Consider the following 25,250-nt stretch of genomic DNA (forward strand, 5'->3'; position numbering starts at 1 on the left):
GTAAGGAGGCTGGGGGGGGTTAAAGTAAAAAAAAAAAAGTGTTAATGTGAGTGAGTGTGAGTGTGTGTGTGTCTGTTAGTGTGAGTCTGTTAGTGTGAGTGTGTGTCTGTTAGTGAGTGAGTGTGTGTCTGTTAGTGAGTGTGAGTGAGTGTGTGTCTGTTAGTGAGTGTGTGTCTGTTAGTGAGTGTGTGTGTGTCTGTTAGTGAGTGTGAGTGTGTGTGTCTGTTAGTGAGTGTGAGTGTGTGTGTGTCTGTTAGTGAGTGTGAGTGTGTGTCTGTTAGTGTGAGTGTGTGTCTGTTAGTGAGTGTGTGTGTGTGTCTGTTAGTGAGTGTGTGTGTGTATGTTAGTGAGTGTGTGTGTGTCTGTTAGTGTGTGTGTGTGTGTGTGTGTGTTAGTGTGTGTGTCTGTTAGTGTGTTTGCCTGTGAGTGTGTGTGTGTATGTTAGTGAGTGTGTGTGTCTGCTAGTTTGTGTCTGCTAGTGACTGAGTGTGTGTCTGTTAGTGTGTGTCTGTTAGTGAGTGTGTTTGTCTGTCTGTTACTGAGTGTGAGTGTGTCTGTTAGTGTGTGTGTTTCTGTTAGCGAGTGTGTGTTTCTGTTAGCTGGTGTATGCGTATCTGTCAGTGAATGTGTGTGTGTGTATTTAGAATGCGGGGCGGGGTAAAGGTTGGGTGGGGGTGGCGCGCGGGGGGGGGGGGGAGAGGGGGCCTGAGTTTTGTCCTGCCTAGGGCAGCACAAAACCAGGATACACCACTGATATACTGCCTCCCTTGGTAAACTTATCAGCTCCTTTGGCTTCCAATATCATTTCTATGCGTATTAAACGCACATCTACCTGTCCTCTCCTGATCTATCTCCGCCCCTCTTGATTGCCGCTCTGCTATTTCCAACTGGTTGGCTGCTCACTTCCTTAAACTCAACCTGTCCAAAACTGAAATTCTGTTTTTCCTCCCCTTAGTGTTGCTACTATAGTGTCTGTCTCCCTCCAAGTCAACAGCGTTACCATCAACTCTACCTTGCAGGCTCACTCCGACCTCTTCTTCCGGCCCTCCTGTCCAGTCAATCGCCAAATCCTGCCGCTTCCTTCTCAAAAACGTAGCGTGCATCCACCCCTATTTAATGCCCCTATCTGTTTCTCCACCTATCCATCCTAGCAGTTCTCTGCAAGCGCTGAGGAAGTGAACTGAAGAAAATCTAAAATGGCCCCTGATCAGTGATGCCTATTTTGTGGCCCAGGTGTAACGGCTACTTGATGCTGACCCTCCTCTAGCTTGTGGACTCTGATGAAGCCACACCGACTTTACCACTGGCAGTTACGCTATTGAGGACACATTTTATTGTTATATAAAGGGATATAAAAATATCCCTAAAAATCCCTATTTTATGGTGGAAAACAATAATCAATTTATGTGGTTAGTAACAATGATCAGTTGACACTATCAGCCAATCAGTGGCTTCCAATTTGCAAAACAGCTTGAGAAATGTTTCCCCAGAAGCAGGCAATTACAGAAATCAGCTGTGCAAAGAATTTGCATTAAACTGCATTGGGAAGTCTGTGATTGGACAGCTGCAAAAAGTCTGGGCAGGGTAAATAGAGGAGGGCTTGCAAAGGCTTCAGACACGAGATGCATATTTTCAATAGGCGTATATTTTGTATTTGAGCAGTGGAGAGTTTCTTTAAAGGGACACCAGACATGTAAAAACACTTCAGCTTGCTATTATCTGTGGAAGTCGCCATTAAAATCTGTCGACTTGTTATAGCTAAATAATTTGAAAAGTATTTCTAACAGATTGTGAGAATTCCTTAAGCTGATCCAAACAAATGCAATTGAGGCCAAAGTATTAAGAAGAAAAAAAAGGTGTTGACTCACATAACAGAAATATTCCAACTATCAAGCAAGCTCTGGTTATACTGACAAAAATAACTTTGTTTCACCTATCAGACCTTGTTGATTTTTAGATGAGTGATTCCCATCCCAGTCCTAAAATGCCAACATTATACTTCCGGAGTCTCTTTTAAAGTTAGTTAGAAACCTTTGCCTTTATCTTTTGCCCATTTTCCATCAATATAATTCATTATTCATTATTAGAAATGCAAAGGACTGCAAAGCACTGTTCAATAACATTATCCAGAAAGTGTAAAAAATACATTCCTAATTAGAGTTTTTTTCTTTTTCTTTTTAATACAGCTACCATTCGTAATTTTGCTTAAAATGTTCTCCGTACACATTATTAAGCAACATCATGAAAAGATTGTTAACCAGATTGCTAGTGTAAATGAAGCAGATGCTATTGGTGCATACCTGCAAAAAATATTTTTTAGACTAACAAATTTACAAATGCTTGCTGGGTAACTTGTAAAGTCGGAGGGGATTTAGAATCACCTGTCCACACTCTGCAAACTTACAGGCAACATGGATGCTTTTTGTGTATGCATGTATGCAGGAATATTTTATGATCTGTGCTCACAGGCATTGAACATGGACAGATTACAATTCATATCAGATTAGGTGCATGAACACAGAGGATATCACTATAACCAATAATGGAGGAATCTATACATTTGATAAACATCTGGCTAGTATAATTTTGGCTAGTGCAATGTATCAGCAGAAACACACATCATTATAAAAGGGACTTATTTTCCATGAGTCTTTTAAGTTGTTTTATTAGTCAAGTTTAAGTATCATGACAAGGCTATTCACTGATAGAAATGTGGTTTAACATATGTATACAAATTCTCCTTCAGACTGTTGTTGTGAATAATATAATTTAATTCATAATGAATATAATGAGAATTGAAAGAAATACATATAATGCAAATACTGCTTTATTGCAATAATTAGAAAAGAAAAACAACACTTTTTCTGTCTTCTTCTAAAGGATTTTTGGTAGTCTGGAACTGGAGATCAGTAGGCTTATGCTGGTGTGACTTTATTTCCACCACCTTCAGACACTGAAGTGACATCTGTACGACCACTTACTGTACTTGACTCATCATCTCCAAACGGGTTGCGTCCACAACACAAAATGCTCATTAAACAATTTCGGAACTACAAAGAAAGATAGACCTTATAGGTTATTATGTGGAGGTTATTCTGAGTTTGAACAAAACCAAACTCATCAATAAAATGAATGCTAGGTTTCTAACAAAATTGAAGTTCATGGTAAAGTCCTCTGCATTGCTAACTAAAGTCTGGCATTGTGTTGAGACGTAGTATTTCTACAATCCCTGGGGTCTACCTGTTGGTAACCCAGATTTATAGAAAAAAACAGGTTTTTGAATTTGTAGTAAAAGAGGCATTTTAGACACTATAATCATGTCATCTCATTGAATTGGTTATAGTGCCTAGAATCCCCTGGCACTGTCCCTCCATTCAGTGCTAAATTATTTTTTGAACAGGTTACCACTGAATAAGGGTCCCTGGCCACCAAAGCCTAGTCCCCCCTGGAAGTATGGCTTAGGTAGAGATTACAGACTTTCTTCAAACCATACCAATTCATATTAGCTATGGGTGCTGTGATAGGCTGAAACCAATCATCTGTTAGTCTCAGGCAATCACAGCCGGCCGATGCTGTTTAGGCAAACGCGTCCTCATTATCTTAAGCAGCACGGAGAGGATTGGATTCTGGGGATTCTCGTTTAGCATTAAAATATTAAAGATATTTAACTACTTAAATGAGATGAAGCACTTAACCCCTTAAGGACACATGACATGTGTGACATGTCATGATTCCCTTTTATTCCAGAAGTTTGGTCCTTAAGGGGTTAATGTGCCTACAGTGTACTTTAACAAGTATTGGTCAAGGTTTGCATTAAGGCTCATTCTTAATATTATTTATATAGTTTTTACAACCTACAAAGTGGCAAGCAGTCAGATCCTCAGTTCATACAGACCTGCTTATTCATGAAGACGTAGATAACTGGATTGTACACAGTGGCAGTTTTTGAGAAGTATGAAGGCATTGAGGCTAATGTGGGTTCAATTACAATGTCCTTATTGGATGCTACCACCATGGCAAAGGCAGCATAGGGACACCAGCAGATAAGGAATGCTAGCACCATGGCAATAACCATCCTGGTTACTTCTCGCTCAGCCCGCTGAGTTGTTTCTGAATCTTTCTGCTGTGCTGCTACCTATAGAAATGTTTAAATATAAAGTATATTGATTACATTAATATCTTTCTATCACATAAGGATCTCAGGACAATTAACATATTGAAATGGACCATGTCCATGTGAAAACAATTAAAATATTTTTAGCTAAAACTGAACAAAACTGTTGAACTCCCAAATGGCCTGCTGATCGGTATAAAGTTTGTACAAATACAGCAACTTAGAGAGCATGTCAACATCAAAGGAAGTTATTATGTGCAAGGAATACATTATTAATTAGGAGAAAATCTGGTTAATAATATAAATCTCCTACTAAGCCAGTTTTAGTTTGCATCAAGTTTCAAACTCCATTCTCATGACAATAAAATATTAAATCAACTCTTCAAATGAGAAATAAAGGGGGGGAAGGTGGGTATAGCATCTTGTCAAGGACAATTTTAATAAGAATTATGAAGAATTATAAATTCATTACCAATAGGAGATGCATATCTAGCTAAGGAAATGCAGTAATGAAGAACTGTTTTCTTAATTGCAATTGCTAGCAGAGACAGTGACTAATTAACAATATTTCTGAAAGAACTCCTTCGGAGGTAAATTTTGCTCTTATTTGCTCAGTGGCTTTAATTACGGATATTATGTTTGGTCTTAACACTATATTAACATTTCATATCTATCCATATTAATACTTTGAAACCAGGAGCTGCATTATCTGATTAGTGCAAAACGCCAAGCTAATTCTGTCTATTTGAGATTGTAAATGTGTGATATTTTTTTTAATTTTGTTTGTGTGCATTAAAACAACAGGTTTATTGTCATAAACAAGCAAAATGATCCACACAATATCAGCATAATAACAGAACATAAGTGAACCCAGTGGCGTACACATGACCTATGGGGCCCCGGTGCGAAAGTTGATCCGTGGGTCCCCCCCCCCCCGCACGCTTACTCTGCGCAGGCCGGGGCCGCAACACATGGCGGCGGGCACCTGGTCGCATGGGTTGCAGGGCTGCGACCGCGGTATGTACACCAGTGCATGCAGATGCACACACACTTAAAGGACCACTACAGACACCCAGATCACATCAGCTCAATAAAGTGGTCTGGGTGGCAGGTCCCTCTAGTTTTAACCCTGCAGCTGAAAGCAAAGCAGTTTCAGAGAAACTGCTATGTTTCACTGAGGGTTAATCCAGCCTCTAGTGGCTGTCTCACTGACAGCCGCTAGAGGAGCTTTCGCGATTCTAAGACACTGAACATCCATAGGAAAGCATTGAGTAATGCTTTCCTATGGGCGGTTTGAATGCGCGCACGGCTCTTGCCGTGCATGCGCATTCGGAGCTGAGAGGCGGAGGGATCCCCAGCGCCAAGGGAGTCCAGCGCTGGAGAAAGGTAAGTGCTGAAGACACACACACACTCTCACGAACAGACGCATACACACTAGCTAACAGACACACACATTTACTGACAGCGACAGACATACATACACACTCACTTACAAAATATACACTCTCACTGACAAACACACACTCACTAACAGACATCAAACAGACTCACTAACACAAACACACTCAGTAACAGACACACAGAGTAACACACTCACTGACACTCACTAGCAGACACACACTCAACAGACACACTCACTGACACTCACACTAACACACACACCAACACTCACAGTAACACTAACACACACAGTAACACACACACTAACACTCACAGTAACACTAACACACACAATAACACTCACAGTAACACACACACTAACACACACACTGACACTCACAGTAACACTAACACACACATTAACACTAACACACACACTAACACTCACAGTAACACTAACACACACACTAACACTCACAGTAACACTAACACAGACACTAACACACACTCTAACACACACAGTAACACTAACACACACACTAACACTCACAGTAACACTAACACAGACACTAACACACACAGTAACACTAACACACACACTAACACTCACAGTAACACTAACACACACACACACACACACACACTAACACATTTTTTTTAACATTTAATCCCCCCAGCCTCCTTACCTTTTGGAGTGCTGAGGGGATTCCCTGGGGTCCAGTGGTGCTGCTGGGCTCCTGGGGGGGCGGTCACCCGGCGGGCAGCCAGGCTGGCCGGTGCGCGAGGGAGCACTCTCCCCTGAGTGTTTCCTTTTCAGCTCCCTCGCGCGCCGCGTACTGATACCGGCGCCGGAAGATGACGGAAGATGAGAGTGCTCCCTCGCGCACCAGCCAGCCTGGCTGCCTGCCGGGTGTAAGCAGGGCCAGCCTCGGGGGGGCCCGGAGGTGGCCGGCTCCTGGGCCCCCCAGGAGAAGAGGCTGGCCCAGTGGCGTACATACCGGGTCACAGGGGCGGCCCTCGTATGTACGCCACTGAGTGAACCTGAACTCCTTCATAAGAACGGACAAATGGTAGATTACACAGTTTTGAAATAATAAGACAAAATGAAATAAATATATATATATATATATATAACAATGAATGTGTAGGAGAAAACAAATTTTATTAAAGACACGGAGGCCCCTATTATGCTTCTCTTTCTTTAATTTTCCCTCAGCAGCGAAGAGAAAAAAATGTATGTAAAAGAGAAAAAACAACATAACATTAGCATATTCAACAGTGCTACTAATCAGTATCCACCCCCTTCAGTATATAAGGTGTAGCACTCTCTTCCTCTTTCTTCGCTGCTCCCTCAGACCAGCTAAGTACATTTTCTCCTACTTGCTTTGTGATATTATTGCTGTGGGACTGTTTATATTATCCCTATTCACTTAGGGGCTTATGTCTTGCTCCCACATGTTTACTTTTACTAGTAGGATTTCTTAACTCAGTTTTAATAATATATTTATTCAATTTTACTGTGTTGTGTTCCCCTGGGTCCTGTGGTGTCCAACAGGTCTGCCTTGCCTGGCAGTTCAGGTTTTTTGTTTTTTTCTCTGGGCGAGTGCTTCGCCCCCTAGGCCCTCTCCCGACCGAGTACCTTAGAGGGCCTTCTCCGACCCCACCCGGCCCCATTCTCGGCTCCCTTCCCTACCCGCCAATTTCACGCGGCGGTCAGTGCTTTTATCCATTTTCGCCACGCGCGAGTGCCGCGCATGCCCACAACGCTCGCGGCGGCCATCTTTTTGGTTTCCCGTCGCCGCCCTATGCCGGCGGCCATTTTGACACGTGCTGCGGTTTTAAACGGATCTTGACACTGCACACGACGCCACTCTGCTGGTTTTCACCCAGGACCCGGGTATTTACTATTTTTCTGTTGTATTGCTACCTACCTGTGCTTGGATTAAGCAATCCTGCACCCTTTTCCATATTTATTGTTTTCTTTCTTGCAGGCACCACTGGATTTTGATGTTTTGTTTGGATGGCTCCAACGCATAGTTTGCATGATCGGCAACGCCAACACGGCCATGTCTCCCGAACACAGGAAAGCCATCCTGCTCAAAATCAAGCCCAAACTGGCTAGCATGGCTCCCTATGAGCCTGGTGCCTCCGCAAAAGGCTTGTTGTTCGGTGAGTCCTTCGTAAAGGACCTGGGCTCCTGCGTGAAGACCTTCACGGCCTTGGACAAAGCCCAGTCATCCATCAAGCGTATCTTCAACCAGAAGGTTTTCGGTGGGGCCGGTAGAGGTAGGAGCCGTCTATCGGGCCGCAACCCCTGAGGTTTTTCCAGACCGGGCAGAGGCTCCTTCAATCCTCAGAGACCGAACCAAGAGCGTTCCTACACTCCGTTCTTCCGTTCACGTGGAAGACCTTGGACTGCCCGCAGCGGTCGAGGAGCATCCACTGGAAAACGCCCTTATGGTGAGTACACTGTTTCCCCATTTTTCCCATATAAATGTGGGGGGCAGATTGGCCTTGTTCTATCAGGCCTGGGCTATGATCACATCTGACAGTTGGGTGTTGCAGACTACAGGGAGTGCAGAATTATTAGGCAAGTTGTATTTTTGAGGATTAATTTTATTATTGAACAACAACCATGTTCTCAATGAACCCAAAAAACTCATTAATATCAAAGCTGAATATTTTTGGAAGTAGTTTTTAGATTGTTTTTAGTTTTAGCTATTTTAGGGGGATATCTGTGTGTGCAGGTGACTATTACTGTGCATAATTATTAGGCAACTTAACAAAAAACAAATATATACCCATTTCAATTATTTATTTTTACCAGTGAAACCAATATAACATCTCAACATTCACAAATATACATTTCTGACATTCAAAAACAAAACAAAAACAAATCAGTAACCAATATAGCCACCTTTCTTTGCAAGGACACTCAAAAGCCTGCCATCCATGGATTCTGTCAGTGTTTTGATCTGTTCACCATCAACATTGCGTGCAGAAGCAACCATAGCCTCCCAGACACTGTTCAGAGAGGTGTACTGTTTTCCCTCCTTGTAAATCTCACATTTGATGATGGACCACAGGTTCTCAATGGGGTTCAGATCAGGTGAACAAGGAGGCCATGCCATTAGATTTTCTTCTTTTATACCCTTTCTTGCCAGCCACGCTGTGGAGTACTTGGACGCGTGTGATGGAGCATTGTCCTGCATGAAAATCATGTTTTTCTTGAAGGATGCAGACTTCTTCCTGTACCACTGCTTGAAGAAGGTGTCTTCCAGAAACTGGCAGTAGGACTGGGAGTTGAGCTTGACTCCATCCTCAACCCGAAAAGGCCCCACAAGCTCATCTTTGATGATACCAGCCCAAACCAGTACTCCACCTCCACCTTGCTGGCGCCTGAGTCGGACTGGAGCTCTCTGCCCTTTACCAATCCAGCCACGGGCCCATCCATCTGGCCCATCAAGACTCACTCTCATTTCATCAGTCCATAAAACCTTAGAAAAATCAGTCTTGAGATATTTCTTGGCCCAGTCTTGACGTTTCAGCTTGTGTGTCTTGTTCAGTGGTGGTCGCCTTTCAGCCTTTCTTACCTTGGCCATGTCTCTGAGTATTGCACACCTTGTGCTTTTGGGCACTCCAGTGATGTTGCAGCTCTGAAATATGGCCAAACTGGTGGCAAGTGGCATCTTGGCAGCTGCACGCTTGACTTTTCTCAGTTCATGGGCAGTTATTTTGCGCCTTGGTTTTTCCACACGCTTCTTGCGACCCTGTTGACTATTTTGAATGAAACGCTTGATTGTTCGATGATCACGCTTCAGAACAATTTTAAGAGTGCTGCATCCCTCTGCAAGATATCTCACTATTTTTGACTTTTCTGAGACTGTCAAGTCCTTCTTTTGACCCATTTTGCCAAAGGAAACGAAGTTGTCTAATAATTATACTCCCCGGGGACTGGATGGTCAAACTAGATTTGCAAGACGCTTATCTGAAAGTCCCCATAGCGGTAGAGCACAGAGATCTGCTTCAATTCCGGTGGGAGACAAAGAAATGGCGTTTCACATGCCTTCCCTTTGGACTGTCCTCCGCTCCCTGGTGCTTCACAAAGGTACGGAAACCAGTGGTTACCGTTCTCAGGAGAGATAAAAGAAATTGGTTAAAATACAGGAGAGGGGGGGCGGGGCCTGACCGCCGAGCAGAGCGGACACACGGAGATACAGCTCCTGCTTTGGCCAGCAAATATAATGAAAAATAGACAACCTACAGAAAGTGCAAAGATGCATAATGGCTACCAAACTACTAACGAAATTCAGGTGCCTCAACGGGTGTCAAAAATGCCACACTCAAAGCGAGATCTACCCGAGCACAGTATGCAGCCTACAAGCATGACCGGCGCGGAGGGGACGGCCGCTCCTCCGACACCACTCAATGCTGGACTCCTGACTCGGGGCCCTCGTTCCCCCCCCCCTCTGGACCGGTGGGGGTCATCCCGGTCCCAGGAAGCCATCCCTGTACCCTGCGGACGCAAGGCCAGCCGCACCAAAGATGTCGGGAAGCGCAGACGGACCCACTCAACTCACGAGCACCTGCTCGCTACTCACACGGCTAGATGCGGTCTTCACAGCCTTCTGGCTTCGCATCGAAGAGAGACAGCGGAGCTCCCCACCGATCCCACAACCTGCCTCACCGGCTATGCCAGAGACACCCCAGACTCCGCCACATCAGAACCCCCTGCAGCACACGTGGCACCGGGACGAAGCCTGCAACAAGATACAATGGCGCCGGAAACAGCCGCGCCGCAGCGCAAAATACGGAGCTGGGTGTGCACACAGGCAGAAATGGAAGAGTAAGATAAGGAGGGAGAATAAGTCAATACCAGGTGAACGGGAGGATGGGAGCCCAAAGCGAAGCAAACAGCAACAACCCAAGATCCCAACAGCACAAGGGACCCCAAAATGGCGACAGAGGGGGAATCACCCACTACCCCAACGACCGGCTACTCAACCGCATGGGACGGAAGCAGATCAGGGGAGCACCCCAACCAGGGACACAAAGCTTTTTCCTCTGCTGGGCATAGGCTGAAGGGAAACGCAAACACAGGGCATCGGCTGACTGATTGGCCCTCTGAGACCGGTGCTACTTAACGGTTATTGAATCCGCTACCACAACCGACCACCCATACCGCTCACACGGAGGCTCGACGGACACACAAGCCAGAGACTCAGACTATTATTGAGACTATCGCTCACCAAGGGGATCAGGCACCAAGGCAGGGGACAGTATGACACTCCAATAAAGCGCTATCTGGGCATCTCAGTCGCTGCCATGCTTCTAGACCATGACTGATTCACGCCAACCGTGGCCTGGACTCAGCTAACTACCCTTGTGGTCCCGATGGCATCCCGTGGAGCATATTGATATCCTTACTGTTAATTTTGCTGTCTGTCAATGTATTTTCATATCTATATACAGCGGTTTAGCATGCAACACAAAAGTATACCATCAACTGAATAAGCATTGCAGTTAATATTAGCACTGTGTTTGATAGAAGTATTGCTTTAGATGCGAGCATTTCAGTTTGAAGTAAACATTGAGGTTGTTATAGGCACGGTGCTGGTACATACACTGCGCCTGATATAAGCATTGCAACAGATATGAGCATCGCGTTTTGTAATAAGCATTATGTTAGATATAAGCACTGCGTTTGATATAAGCATAACATTTGATATAGGCAAAGCGATTGATATATACATAGCGTTTGAAACCAGCATTGTGTTTGATATAAGCATTTAAGCAATGAGTTTGACGGAAGCACGGAATCGTTGTTATTTGAATGTTCAGGCTAACCCATACTACCTTTATGTTCCTACACCTGTAATCTTCATGTTATATATATATAAAAAAATGTGCTGGCTACACTGCAAAATGGTATAAAAAGTGTGCAGAAGCTGTCGTGGCTCTGCATGCCTGTTGTAAATCTGTGCACATGAAAAATAAAGAGTTAAAAAAAAAATAAAATAAAAAAATACAGGAGAGATAAAAGAAATTGGTTATTCCATTTTGATAAAACCCTAGTGGTGAAACGCGTTAATGGTTTTAAATATTGTGTATTTTATATAATAAATAATTTTGGCTATATTACTGTGCCACTATATATATTTTTATACACATATTTATTTTATTTATCCTTTTCCTGGCATTTTACTTATCTACTTATCCTGAGGTGGGGATTATACCACCAATGCTATATCCAGAGTGCAGCGATATCTGCACTCCACTTGTGAGTATATTTTATCTCATTTTTATCAACTATTCCATCGTATTATCAGAGAACACTATTTGCTGTTTTATTTTCCCCCTTCTTCTGAGAGTTGGACATCATCATTTTCCGGAAAGAGCATCCATATATCCTACAAGCGGGGATTATTACGCTGTACGCCTGTTACACTTGAGCTGGCTATAGCTCATTGAAATGTCAGTGTAATATTTATTATTTATTTATTATTATTCAGCTTTTACCCTCCACACGATTGGTCCTCTCTTCTTGTGTTTTTCATATCACGAGACGGTCAGAACTACTATAAACAGAGAATATACTTTACCAGCGGAATTTGTGGAAAAGCCAACTTACCCTCTGATATTTATTGGGACAATTTCTATTAACAATTCATTTTTATTTGTATTTTTACTTTTTTATTTGTATTTATTTTTTTATTGTCATTTGGCGCAGCCTTTCTCTTTCTTGTTGTACATGGTTACCGTTCTCAGACTGCACGGGGTCCGGCTTATTATTTATCTGGACGATATCCTCCTGCTCTCCGGGACACGGTCCCTACTGTTGATTCATTTATCATGGACCCTGCATCTCATTCAGAACCTCGGTTTCCTAGTGAACTGGAAGAAATCAGTTCCAAGACCTTTACAACAAGTGGAAATCCTGGGATTCCGAGTCGACTCCGTTCAACAGATTCTATGCCTCCCGGCAGAAAAGATGTCCAACATCAAAAAGGAGATAAGGCGACTTATGAACCGCCCGGACATCTCCCTGAGACAATTGGCACGGGTCATTGGTCTCTTGGCGGCCTCCATCCAGGCGATTTTTCCGGGACCACTTCACTATCGGGCGCTACAAAGGCTGAAAGCGGCCTGCTTAAGAAATGGCCACTCATACGAATCCAGCAGTACTCTGGACGTGGAATCCAGAGAAGAACTGAACTGGTGGTTGACCCACATGGAAGCGTGGAACGGACGAGCGATCTTCGGTTCCACCCCGGACCTGGTGATAGAGTTGGACGCCAGCTTACATGGCTGGGGCGCGCTCTGCGGCTCCATATCCACCAGAGGCAGATGGTCTGCGGACGAATCGTTTCTACAAATGAACTCTCTGGAACTACTGGCAGCCTCATTTGCCATCCGTGGCCTCTCACCCAAGGGCATCTCATGCTCGATCATACTCAAACTGGACAATGTCTCGGCAGTACGGTATATAAACCATCTGGGAGGCACCAAGTCACGCATCTTAGCGGTCTTGGCTCGAGACTTTTGGCATTACTGTTTACAGAACAGTGTGTCAGTTACCGCAGAACACATTCCAGGCCTGGACAATTACACCACGGATTGGAATTCCCGTTACCTGAGGGACTCGGGAGATTGGAGACTTCTACCGAGTGTGTTCAGCAAGATCGCCCAATTATAGGGACCTTTGAATATGGACCTGTTTGCGTCCAGACTGAAAAACGCAACTACCTCGGTTCTTCAGGATTGGACCAAAGGCCGGGCTTATGCCTTCCCTCCATTCAATCTGATTGCTCGATCCCTGGCGTACCTCCGGCTCTACAAGAGCACGAGGGTCCTGATAACCTGTTGGAGGTCCCAGCCTTGGTTTCCCCACCTATTGGAAATGGCGATCGAGGAGACAAGGAGAGGCACACTCTGATAGAACAAGGACTCCTCCGTCTCATGGCGTGGCTCCTTTCCGGGGACCCTGGGAAATCACAGAAGTTTCGAGAACAACTACACAACTCCTGGCAAACGCATGGGCACCGGGAACACGACATGCCTATACTGCAGCTTGGAGACAGTGGGCCAATTGGTGCTTGGAACAATTGTTGGATCCTGTATCAGCATCTGTGAAGATGGTTCTGGACTTCCTAACACATCCTAACACATCTCGGCGGGACATGATAAGGTAGACGGACTCCCACTCGGACAGAACCCCTTGGTCTGTCGTCTGCTTAAGGGTGTTCGTTTCTCACGCCCACCTAAACCTAGATACAGATCCTTTTGGGATGTCAACGTAGTGTAGTGGACGAATGGCCCCCTAACATGGAATTGTCCTTGAAACAATTGTCGGCAAAATTGCTTATGCTGTTTTGTCTACTATCATGTAAACGAGTGTCCAATGTAAGAGCTTTGGATTGGCAAGCCCGCAGGTTCACTCCAGAAGGAGTGTCATTCGATATCTCGCGGAGAACAAAATCAGCGACTAAACAGGTCTTCTACCCAAGAATCACAGATCAACCCAATCTATGCCCGATTCTGTGTCTGAAAGAATATGAATTGCGCACTTCTGCTCTGCGACCGTCTAATGACATCCCTCGACCCATCCACCCCCTCTAACTACCGTCCCATATCCCTGCTCCCTTTTTCCTCAAAGCTTCTGGAAAGACTTGTCTTTACCCGTGTGTCTCACTTCCTCAATTCCAACTCTCTCCTTGACCCCCTCCAATCTGGCTTCCGCCCTCTCCACTCTACAGAAACTGCCCTTATCAAAGTTACTAACGACCTAATCGCAGCTAAATCCAAAGGCCACTACTCCATACTAATTCTTCTTGACCTCTCAGCGGCCTTTGACACCGTTGATCATGCTCTCCTTCTTCAAACTCTTCAATCGCTTGGTCTCTGTGACTCTGTCCTCTCGTGGTTTTCCTCTTATCTCTCCCAACGCTCATTCAGTGTCTCTTTTTCTAATGATACCTCCTCCCCTCGTCCTGTCTCGGTTGGTGTCCCACAAGGCTCCGTCCTTGGTCCCCTTCTATTTTCTCTTTATACTGCCTCTCTTGGCAAACTTATTACCTCTTTTGGATTCCGCTACCACCTGTACGCTGATGACACCCAGCTATATCTCTCCTCCCCGGACCTCTCCCCTGCCGTCCTGCAACGTGTCACTGCTTGCCTTTCTTCCATCTCTGACTGGATGTCCTCTCGCTTTCTCAAACTCAATCTGTCAAAAACTGAGCTCCTTGTCTTTCCTCCTCCTAATACTGATCCTCCTCTTTCGCTCTCCCTTCAAGTTTGTGGTACCAACATCAGTCCATCCTTGCAAGCACGCTGTCTTGGCGTCATACTTGACTCTGGTCACACCTTTGAGCCCCACATCCAGCATGTTGCCAAATACTGTAGATTCCATCTTAAAAACATAGCCCGCATCCGCCCCTTTCTTGCACCAGATACTACCAAGGAGCTTGTCCATGCTCTAGTAATTTCCCGCATGGATTATTGTAACCCTCTCCTGATTGGTCTTCCCAAAAGCCGTACTGCACCCCTACAGTCCGTAATGAACGCTGCTGCTAGACTGATTTTCCTCTCTAGTCGTTTCTCTCACACCTCACCCCTTTGCCAGTCCTTACATTGGCTTCCTGTATACTATAGGAGTCAATTCAAGGTACTAACTCACACCTATAAAGCACTGAACAACTCTAGCCCCTCTTATATATCCTCACAGATCCATAGGTATGTCCCTTCTCGATCTCTCCGCTCTGCCCGTGACCACCTCCTGTCCGTTGTCCGCACCCATACGGCCAACTCGCGCTTGCAGGACTTCTCGCAGGCGGCTCCCTTCTTATGGAATAGCCTGCCTACCGCCATCAGACTCTCCCCTAGTCTTGCATCTTTTAAGAAGTGCCTTAAAACCCATCTCTTTAGGAAAGCTTATGGCCTCCAAGACTAACCCCTTCCTCACATACCTGTCTCTAGCCCTCTCCTAAAGGGCAGCCTTATTTGATTACAAATTCCTGTCCTAATGTGTTTTACACCCCACCTCCTATAGAATGTAAGCTCGATTGAGCAGGGTCCTCTTCAACCTATTGTTCCTGTAAGTTTATTTGTAATTGTCCTATTTATAGTTAAATCCCCTCTCATAATATTGTAAAGCACTACGGAATCTGTTGGCGCTATATAAATGGCAATAATAATAATAATAATAATGACATCTCCCTGTAACTACACCTACGCTTGCGCGTTGGGTAAAATGGTTATTGGCTTTGGCCGGGATAGACGTCTCGGTTTTCTCACCCCACTCAGTCAGGGGCACTATGGCCTCTAAGGCATCGACGTTAGGATGTCGGTTGGAAGACATCTTGAAGGCCGCAGATTGGTCTACAGAATCCACATTCTGGAATTTTTATTTTAAACCTATACAGCACTTCTCAGAAAGGGTTATAGCTCAGCTTTATAAGAGCATAATAGGAGCCTCCGTGTCTTTAATAAAATTCCAAGATTTTACTATTAACATGATGTAAAGTCATGATTTTATTAATGACACAGAGGCGAGTATTATTCCCGCCCACCCTCCCTGGGTGGAATTTGTGGGACTCCCATGCCTGTCAGTATTAGACTAGGTCTACCTCTACCCTCCTACCTAACAGGTTGAATTTTCTTGTTTTCGTATTGGAAAAAATTGACTATAAAGCTTAGCTGATCATGCTAGTTTTTCAATGGGTTTTTCATGTCTGATGTTGTTATGACTATGGTTTTTTCTCCACCTAGGTAACCTTATATTTATTGTGGTATGTTACAACCAGGTGTCAGTTAAGATTTTACCATATTTCTCCTCTCTTTTAGCCTGAATACTTATATCGGGGTGATAAAGAAGGTTTAAAGGACAACTCTACCGTTTTTCCCATAAGGAAGGAATGTATGACTGCTGTCCAAAGTTGAAGTTCCGGTTCAAGTTTATTGTTCGGTTATTGGCTGGCCTTCGGATCGCTACAGAAAGAGGAAGAGAGTGCTACACCTTATATACTGAAGGGGGTGGATACTGATTAGTAGCACTGTTGAATATGCTAATGTTATGTTGTTTTTTCTCTTTTACATAAATTTTTTCTCTTCGCTGCTGAGGGAAAATTAAAGAAAGAGAAGCATAGTACTCGCCTCCGTGTCATTAATAAAATCATGACTTTACGTCATGTTAATAGTAAAATCTTGGAATTTAATTAAGTAAATATCAGCTATAGATGGTAACCTAAATAGTTTAGCCATGCCTCATTATAACACAAGGAAATTACAAGCAACAAAAATGTTTATTATATGAGCGTAAAACTTAAAACCTATACTGGTGCTAGACTCTGATGTGAACATTGCTAGCTTGCACCTTGCCACTTGTGTGAGCAGAGCAGTGTAATTCTTCTGAAATGCATGTAAGGCCTATATGTTGCTGTTTGGGCAACTCTGGTACTCCCCATGTCTATTTCACTGCCTGTTATGATGGCAACCTCCTCTCTAACTACAGCCATGCCAGCCTGGAACATGGCTTGTATATCTATCAGCAGGGCTTTAATATATGACTTAGTTAAAGGGGCTACATCCCCTTGGGCTGGAAAAGAAGATGTTCCCACCCATAGTAGTAGTAAAGCCACAGGATGATCCTTCATGCCATAGTCATCAAATTAATAGACCTCTCCAGGCGCCATCTTTGTCTGGGTAGGAAGAAATTTAGGTCCAGGCACAATGGATATTGCAAAAGGCAGATTTATAAGAACAAAGAAGCAACATTTTGGCCTAAACAGAGGCCTTTGTCAAGCTTTGTCTGGATAGGCTGTGGAGTCTGGGTTGCAGGAACCCAGGTCAACCTGTTTTTTTCGTTTGTTTTTGTTTTCTTCCATCCTATCGTCTGTTTAAAATTTCTACCCCAATTGAAGGTAATAGCCAATTGGGATGTCAGTCGGAATCTCTTTTATACTCACTGGCACTGTTTCTGTCCCCTTGATACGTGTGATATTGAGTTAAAATGATATCTACTGATACTGCCCCTCCATATGTAAACAGTGATCAGCTGTCCAGTAGGTGAATACTAAACATGTAATATAAACTGCCATTTGTGCTCTTATCCTAATGTTTCTATGAATGTACAAAAAATGCTTATGTATGAACTCTACTGGCTCCCTCCTTGTAATATGTAAAAAATAGAAGTGGGGGGAGCTCTGCAAGGCTCAAGATTTACCTGTCAGAGCACTCTGAATCAAATTGATTGGCATGGGAAGACTTTATAAGCCTTTTCCCCATCCTGCAGAGGTCACTCTGCGCGGAGCCCTCCATGGGTGAAGATGGGTTATTTTTTATTGTCGGGATTTTTTTCCGGCTAGCATTTTAAAAAAATTTTTTTTAACATTTTATTAGCTAGATGAGCTTTATGGACTTTTATTTGGCCTTTTTTTGGGCTGAAAAAAATAAAAGTTTTTAGAAAAAAATACATCTAATGGTAATTATTACATTTTTACATTTTCAGATATTTAGTTTATTGCTTCTATGTATTGATTGCACTATTATTAGGGTGAGGGGAATTGGCAGGGTAATACATATAATAACTGGGGTAGACTCAGGAAGATAATGCTAATAAATAAATAACAGGGGGGACCTAATGGCCCCTCGGCCCACACCCATGGGCAGTAGGTGTGGCTGATAATCTCTTAATTTGGGGAGACCCACAGCTCCCACCAAGGGGCAATCGGTGGTGGTATTAATAAAATATATAAGGAAGATGTACATTCCAACAGAAAGACCCCACAGAGCATTAAACATTAATTTAAGTTTAGCAGTGACTGGCTCTGCGTAGAATTAACTTGCATGGCAGGAAAAGCATTTTTAAGGAGTTTCCCACTCGATGCATTTTTGTTGAGACTTTTGTGGGAATATTTTTCATTTTATTAGTGAGTGGGCAGCAATAGCTACCCAGTCGCTAGTTGTTTTTATTAAAATGTGCAGCCACTGGTTGCTCACTGTTTTGTGCACATACCTGCCCACAGCATACTATAGTGTGGGGTCCTTTTGACCCCCTAGGCTTTTTTGAATTTCTTTTTTAATGACCAACAAGGTAAATGATTAAAAAGGGTCTATAATTGTGCTTTTGATGCACATTTATCAGAGATTTTATGTTGAGTTGCACACCCATTTATTAGGTTCAGCTGCCTGCATTTCGTCTGACATTAACCCCTTAAGGATTGAGTCAATTGTACACATTCTGATCGAAACAAAACGTGAACAAAACCTGTAATTTTCACTGTATGTCTATTCAACCATAATTTACCTCTTTCATATTAAGTGCACCCACACAGGGCTTTCATTTCACATCAACTATTCATGTATATATATATATATAACAATTTATTCTGAATAAAATCTAAAAAAGTGTGAGAAACTAAGATTTTTTTACATTTTTTTAAGTTTTGCGTGGCATTTTAACTGTGAATGTCATAATACCGTTGGCTTTTACTGCAATAAAATGCACATATTTGTATTCAGCGATGTTTCACAAGTACAACAGTACCCCCCATTAACAGGTTTTATGGTGTTTTGGAAAGTTACCTTGTCAATATAGTATGTAAATGTCAAAACTACATAGAAAACTACATAGAAAAAATTATAGATGACTCAGGGAAGTTGCATATGACGACAGACGCAACAGCGGATGCTTTCCTTTCATATTATCAAAAATTATACAATCTCCCTAGCGCATTAAAAAGGACTTTAGGGGGTGGAGCTAGCTCTTAACCACAACGGCCGCAGGCTTCCTGAGCTCCGATAGCCCATCACGAAAAACAACTAAAATAAGTGTAGATACGGGGTGTATTCCGTGTGTTATCAGACGATGGGGCGGAAAACTAAAAAGCACCGACTGGATCGACCCAGATTCTGCGCCAATATTGGGGACCTCTTGAGAGGGCTGCATGGTGCAGGGAGATCTGACATGGCGGCGGATCAGGGAGAAATCTCTGATGCATCAGAGGACAACCAGTGACCTCCACAATATGGAGGATTTGGTATTAAAGCCACACAGGCCTACCCTGCCAGCAAACAAGGGGTCATCGCCACTCACCACGGAAATCCTTACCGGCCTCCTGGCGGACCTCCGCCAAAACCTCTCATCAGAAATCTCACAGGTCAGAAAATACCTCAAGGGGTTCAATGGATGCCTGGACGCAGTCGAACAGACCACCATAACGCACGTAGCACTCATTCTGGAGTTGCAGCAACAGATAGGCACACTTACCACTGCTCACAACATGCTGAGCCACCAGCTTGCAGCCATGGAAGATAGAAGACGGTGGAAACACCTGAAAAATAGGGGTCTCGCAGACAGCATCACCTAGGCAGAACTACCACACCTTCTGCGCAGGCTCTTTACAGCCCTTCTATCTCCCAAACAAGCAAGGGGTATCACATTGGATGGGATGTTCCATCTCCCTAAGCCTCCATCAGCCGCCGCCTCCAACACCAGTGACCTATTGATCAAATTTCAAAATGGCCAGGACAAGGCTGCCATCATGAGTGCAGTAAGAGGAACACCCCCGTTTCGGTTAGAGGAGATGGACATTACCTTTTACTCTGACCTCTCCCGCCCGACCTTACAGTGGGGGAAAACACTGCGTCCCCTCACGTCCATACTGACATCAAAGGGTATCAAATACCGTTTGGGTCCGACACGCTTCCTCCTCATCCAACATTAGAACACGGAGCTCAGGGTGACAGAGGCATTGGAGATCGAGGCGGCCCCGACTACTCTAGGCCTAAACCATACAGCAACGCCTGCACCTACAGAGTGGGACCCAGTTAACATCGTCCCATTCATCCTGGCGAATCGGAACTTATCCAGCCGGGCGATTACTTGACTTTGGCGATTATTCTTAAGTTTTACCTTTTTATGTTTTAAGGCCCATACTCCCCATGGTGCCAGCCTTTTGCATATGCATATTTGATGAAGCATAAGTTTACAGTTTAATGTTGAATTTTCCTTTGTTTATGCACCACTTAAGTACCACGTTATATAATAAGCTATGCACTACTTGCAGGGAAGGGCCTTGCCCACCCTTGCTACTTTTCAGGCCTAAGGGGCCACGACCGTGATAACCCCAGTTACACTAGCTCCTTCTATACCACCTACCCCCCCCCAAGCTCCATGCTAGTACCAACATACACCCACTCAACTCTGTGGAGCTCTATTCACCCAGTCCGCTCTAGATACACACCATTTTCATTTCTTGTTACCACAAGGCCAAATATGCCTTAGACATCTACAGCTATGAAAGCAAAGACTTGAGGCATGTATATGGCGGTAAAAAGCTACTTTATTAAAATAAAATCCACAGTCAACAATGAGACCCTAACAAATGCATGTATATTGTTAATCGAAATGTTTTGCTCTGAAGATTATGTTATACGCAATGTCTATCACCGATTTGTCTGCGAAAAATAAAGAATTAAAAAAAAAAAAAAGGACTTTAGGTATGAATATATAAATTTGAATGTACCTCAGAGAATATTGAACGATCAGATTAATAGCTTAGAGATTCCATTAACAACAGAGGAATTTGTAAGGGTTATAAAAACTAGAAAAGCTACAATTTCTGGGGAAATTGTGTGAAGTGTTCTTGCCTCCACCAGTAGTCTACAACTGGAGTGGCTTGAGTAACTGTTGTGTGGTTGGACTGGGCAGAGTAACTTTATGGAGTGGGCAGAGTAACTGTGTGGAGTGTTTGGAGTGAGTAAAGATAGTAAATATTACACTAACCAATTGATTAACCAAATTTAAAAACTGCACATGGCAAGCTTGATAGAGTGAGAAATGCATTTGAAATTTTATTTATTTATATAGCACATTTAATTGCAGCGTTGTTGCCCAAAGTGCTTCACAGTTACATTAAAACATACATTTATAAAAACATTAGCAGGTGTACAAAAGGCCCTGTCTATGACATCACTTGCTGCTCCAGCCTGGCACAGGTCAGAGTATTTTGGCGGTTGCCATCTTCAAACGGTCATATTTTTAAAAATATACATCCTACAGCGAAGAGCTTTATATTGTGAGAATCACAAGACCCAGACCTACACGTTGATGCATAGTATGTTTCTGAAGTATTACAAATGAAGGCACGGTCGCAGTTTAGAAATTGACCTTCAAGTTTGAGCTGGCTAGAGATGAGTTTCAATGAATGTCAATGGACGGCGTGAGTTGCAAACAAATGGTCATATTGTGAAAACTATCAGGACTATGGCTTAGCCATTTTTAGTGGCAGCAGGGATAGCTGAACATTTTGATCTAAGATTTGTGTAGGTGGGCTTGAAAATGAGGGCTTGGTGGCAGTTTAGAAATCATGTCCTGATTTTTCAGCTGTTGCCAGCTCCCACTCTAGTTTTGAACATTTTGCCATTCATTCCTATGGGACCAATTTCGCAAGAAGAACGATGATATTCCGTGAACCATTCGGCGAAACGTTCTACAAAGTAATAGCACACCAACAATCCGCACGTTTCGGTATATTACTGTCTATGTAGTGTAAAAACTGTGGGAGGAGTTAGGGTGGTAAATTTGGCTATATATAGAATAAAAATATATATGTGAGATAACATTAAGTGGTCTTGCTATGCAAGAACACTTAAATATGCCACGAGGGAAAAGCACAGGGCCAGATGGCTTCACAGTATTTTATTACAAAACTTTTCAATCAAAATTAGCAGCATATTTTGTTAATGCATTCAACTCTATGGGCCCTGAAAGTGCTTTACCCCCTCCCATGTTACGAGCCTCAATCACAGTGCTTCCAAAAAAGGGAAGGATACTTATAAATGTGGGAGTTTTAGGACAATTTCCTTAATAAACATAGACCTAAAACTCTTTGCAAAGATGTTGGCCTAATGCTTAATGCCCTATTTGCCTGGACTAATCCACCCTGATCAGGCAGGCTTTGTGACAGGCAAGGAGGAAAGGGATAACACCACTAAGATACTTAGTGTAATACATGGAGCAACACTGTCAAGGATGCCTACAGTCCTGCTTGCCATAGATGCAGAGAAGGGTGGATTGGTCCTATCTATTCAGCATTTTAGAGGCAATTAGGCTTGGCGAGAGGTGTAGATTTGAACCCACAGATTGTATCAAGGTGAATGGGCAAGATTTCAATCCCTTTTATATCAAAATTGGAACTAGGCAGGGGTGTCCTTTATCCCCTCTCCTCTTTGTTTTGGCCATGAACCTTTATTACAGTCAATAAGGAAAAGAACACCCTCAAAGTAAAGGATTTGGATTTTCAGGAGGAGAATTAAAAATATCAGCATTAGCTGATGATGTTTTATTAATAGTAACTGATCCTAAGAGCTCCTTGGCTCTTAATATAGGTGAATATTGAATTAAATACATATGGAGATGTCTCTAATTTCAAAGTAAATGTATCCAAATGTGAAATGCTGGGGGTTGTGATCTCTAAAATTTTAAAAAGTTACATTTCTAGTTTATTTCATTTTAAGTGGGCTCAGGGTAGACTTAGATATTTGGGGATCATTTTAACATCCTTAATTAATAACATTATCAAAGCTAATTATTTTCCAATATTAGAAATTCAAGGCGACTTGCTAGATGGAATAAACCTCTATTCACCATGATGGGGCGTATAAATATAATTAAAATGAGGATACTGCCTAGAATGTTATTTTTATTTCACACACTTCCGATAGCTATTCCCTGATCCATATTCATAAATTTATGGAAAATCATTGTTCCCTTTATTTGGAACTATAAACAACCCCGGCTAGCATATAATATCTTAACTGGCCATAGAGATGTAGGTGGGCTGAGACTGCCCAATATGCTCCATTATTATGCTGCAGCAGTCATCACTAGAATTAAAGAATGTATGAACTTTAAAAAAAAAACAAAAAAACATGGTACTCATTGGAGCAGAGCTTCACAGACGTACCGCTCCAGTCATTGCCATGGGTTACATACCATATGCAAAGATTAAACCCATTATTACATCCTATAATATTTAACATATTGGTTTTATGGAGGAGAGATAAAGATCTATGGCAGTTATCACCAGGTTTATCGCCTCTATATCCAATTGTGGGCAATCCGGATTTTTTTAACCCCTTGACGACCGATGATGGTTCAGGACTGTCATCGGTAACATCCCCTTGACGACCGATGACGGTCCTGAACCGTCATAACGGTCTTGGGGTACTTACCTGATCACCGTCGGACCCCCTGGCGGCAATCAGCGTTTCACCCAGTCTGGGGGGACTGCCTGTCTGCCCAGACAGTCTACCCGCGGCAGATCAGGACCCTGCGGCCATATGATCGCTTGATCACATGGCCGCAATAGGTGCCTGTGTATCTGCCTGCAGGGGGACTGTCTGTGCTGACAGGCAGTCTCCCTGCAAGTAGAAAATCAGAAATAAAGTTTAAAAATAAAGCAATAAGTGTAAAAAAAATAATATATGCGAATATATATATATATACAATATATATATACACATGTATTATATCTATATATAATATGTATATATTTCTTATATATATATAATGTCATATTAAGTGTATTTTTATATTTAAATATACATATATTCATATAAAAATACACTTATAATTAAATAACACACGTATATATATATATATATATATATATATATATATATAACATATATAATAACTATATATATTGTATATATATTATTATAAAATATAAATAGTAAGTAAATAAAAATAAATGTAAAAATGTAAAAAATGTTTTTAATAATTTAAAACAACTTATATATATATAATTTTATTCTAACAGTATTTTTATATTGATATATATATTTATATCAAAATACACTTAGAATGAAATAATATATATAATATCTATGTATAAATAAAAATAATACAAAATATACATGTCCATATACATAATTACATAAATAATTATATAAATATACACGTAGACTTCAAATATATAAATATGTATATATATTTAAATTCTACGTGCATATTTATGTATTTTTTTTACATAATTAAGTAATTTTATTGATTGCAATTTAAAGGACATGCCTGACAACCCAGGCCGAAAGTCCAGAGAATTTAATTTGCTAGCATTGTGTTTAACCCTGTCACTTTCTATGACACCCTAAAACCTGTACATGGGGGGTACTGTTTTACTCTGGAGACTTCGCTGAACACAAATATTAGTGTTTCAAAAACAGTAAAACATATCACAGTGATGATATTGTCAGTGAAAGTGACTTGTTTTGCATATTCCACACACAAATGGCACTTTCACTGATGATATTATTGCTGTGATATATTTTACTGTTCGGAAACACTAATATTTGTGTTCAGCGAATTCTCCAGAGTATAACAGTACCCCACATGTAGAGGTTTTATGGTGTTTTTGAAAGTTACAGGGTCAAATATAAGGCTTGATTTTGTTTTTTTTAATTGAAATTTGTCAGATTGGTTATGTTGCCTTTGAGAGCGTATGGTAGCCCAGGAATGAGAATTACCCCCATGATGGCATGCCATTTGCAAAAGAAGACAACCCAAGGTATTGCGAATGGGTTACGTTCAGCCTTTTTTAGTAGCCACTTAGACACATACACTGGGCAAAGTTTTTTTTTGCATTTTTAACACACAGACAAATATAAATGCTAACTTTGGCCAGTGTTTGTGTCTAAGTCGCTACTAAAAAAGACTGGACATTGGGGTGCGGGGCCGGGCGCCGAGCAGAGCGGT

General features: G+C 42.5%; 1 protein-coding gene across 1 annotated transcript in view; it reads right to left on the minus strand.

The window, feature by feature from the left end:
• Positions 1 to 2,809: 2,809 nt before the first annotated feature.
• Positions 2,810 to 25,250, minus strand: part of LOC134593451 (pinopsin-like) — a 64,587-nt gene continuing 42,146 nt past the window's right edge. Inside the window, exons 4-5 of the mRNA XM_063444584.1 lie at positions 3,896 to 4,135; positions 2,810 to 3,050 (exon numbers count right to left, since the gene is read on the minus strand). Of these exons, the coding sequence (XP_063300654.1) occupies positions 2,916 to 3,050; positions 3,896 to 4,135 (375 nt within the window). The 3' untranslated portion in view covers positions 2,810 to 2,915. The remainder of the gene's footprint in view (positions 3,051 to 3,895; positions 4,136 to 25,250) is intronic.

The sequence above is a fragment of the Pelobates fuscus genome, chromosome 1 (genome assembly GCF_036172605.1).
Source record: "Pelobates fuscus isolate aPelFus1 chromosome 1, aPelFus1.pri, whole genome shotgun sequence".
In the NCBI taxonomy this organism is placed as follows: Eukaryota; Metazoa; Chordata; class Amphibia; order Anura; family Pelobatidae; genus Pelobates; species Pelobates fuscus.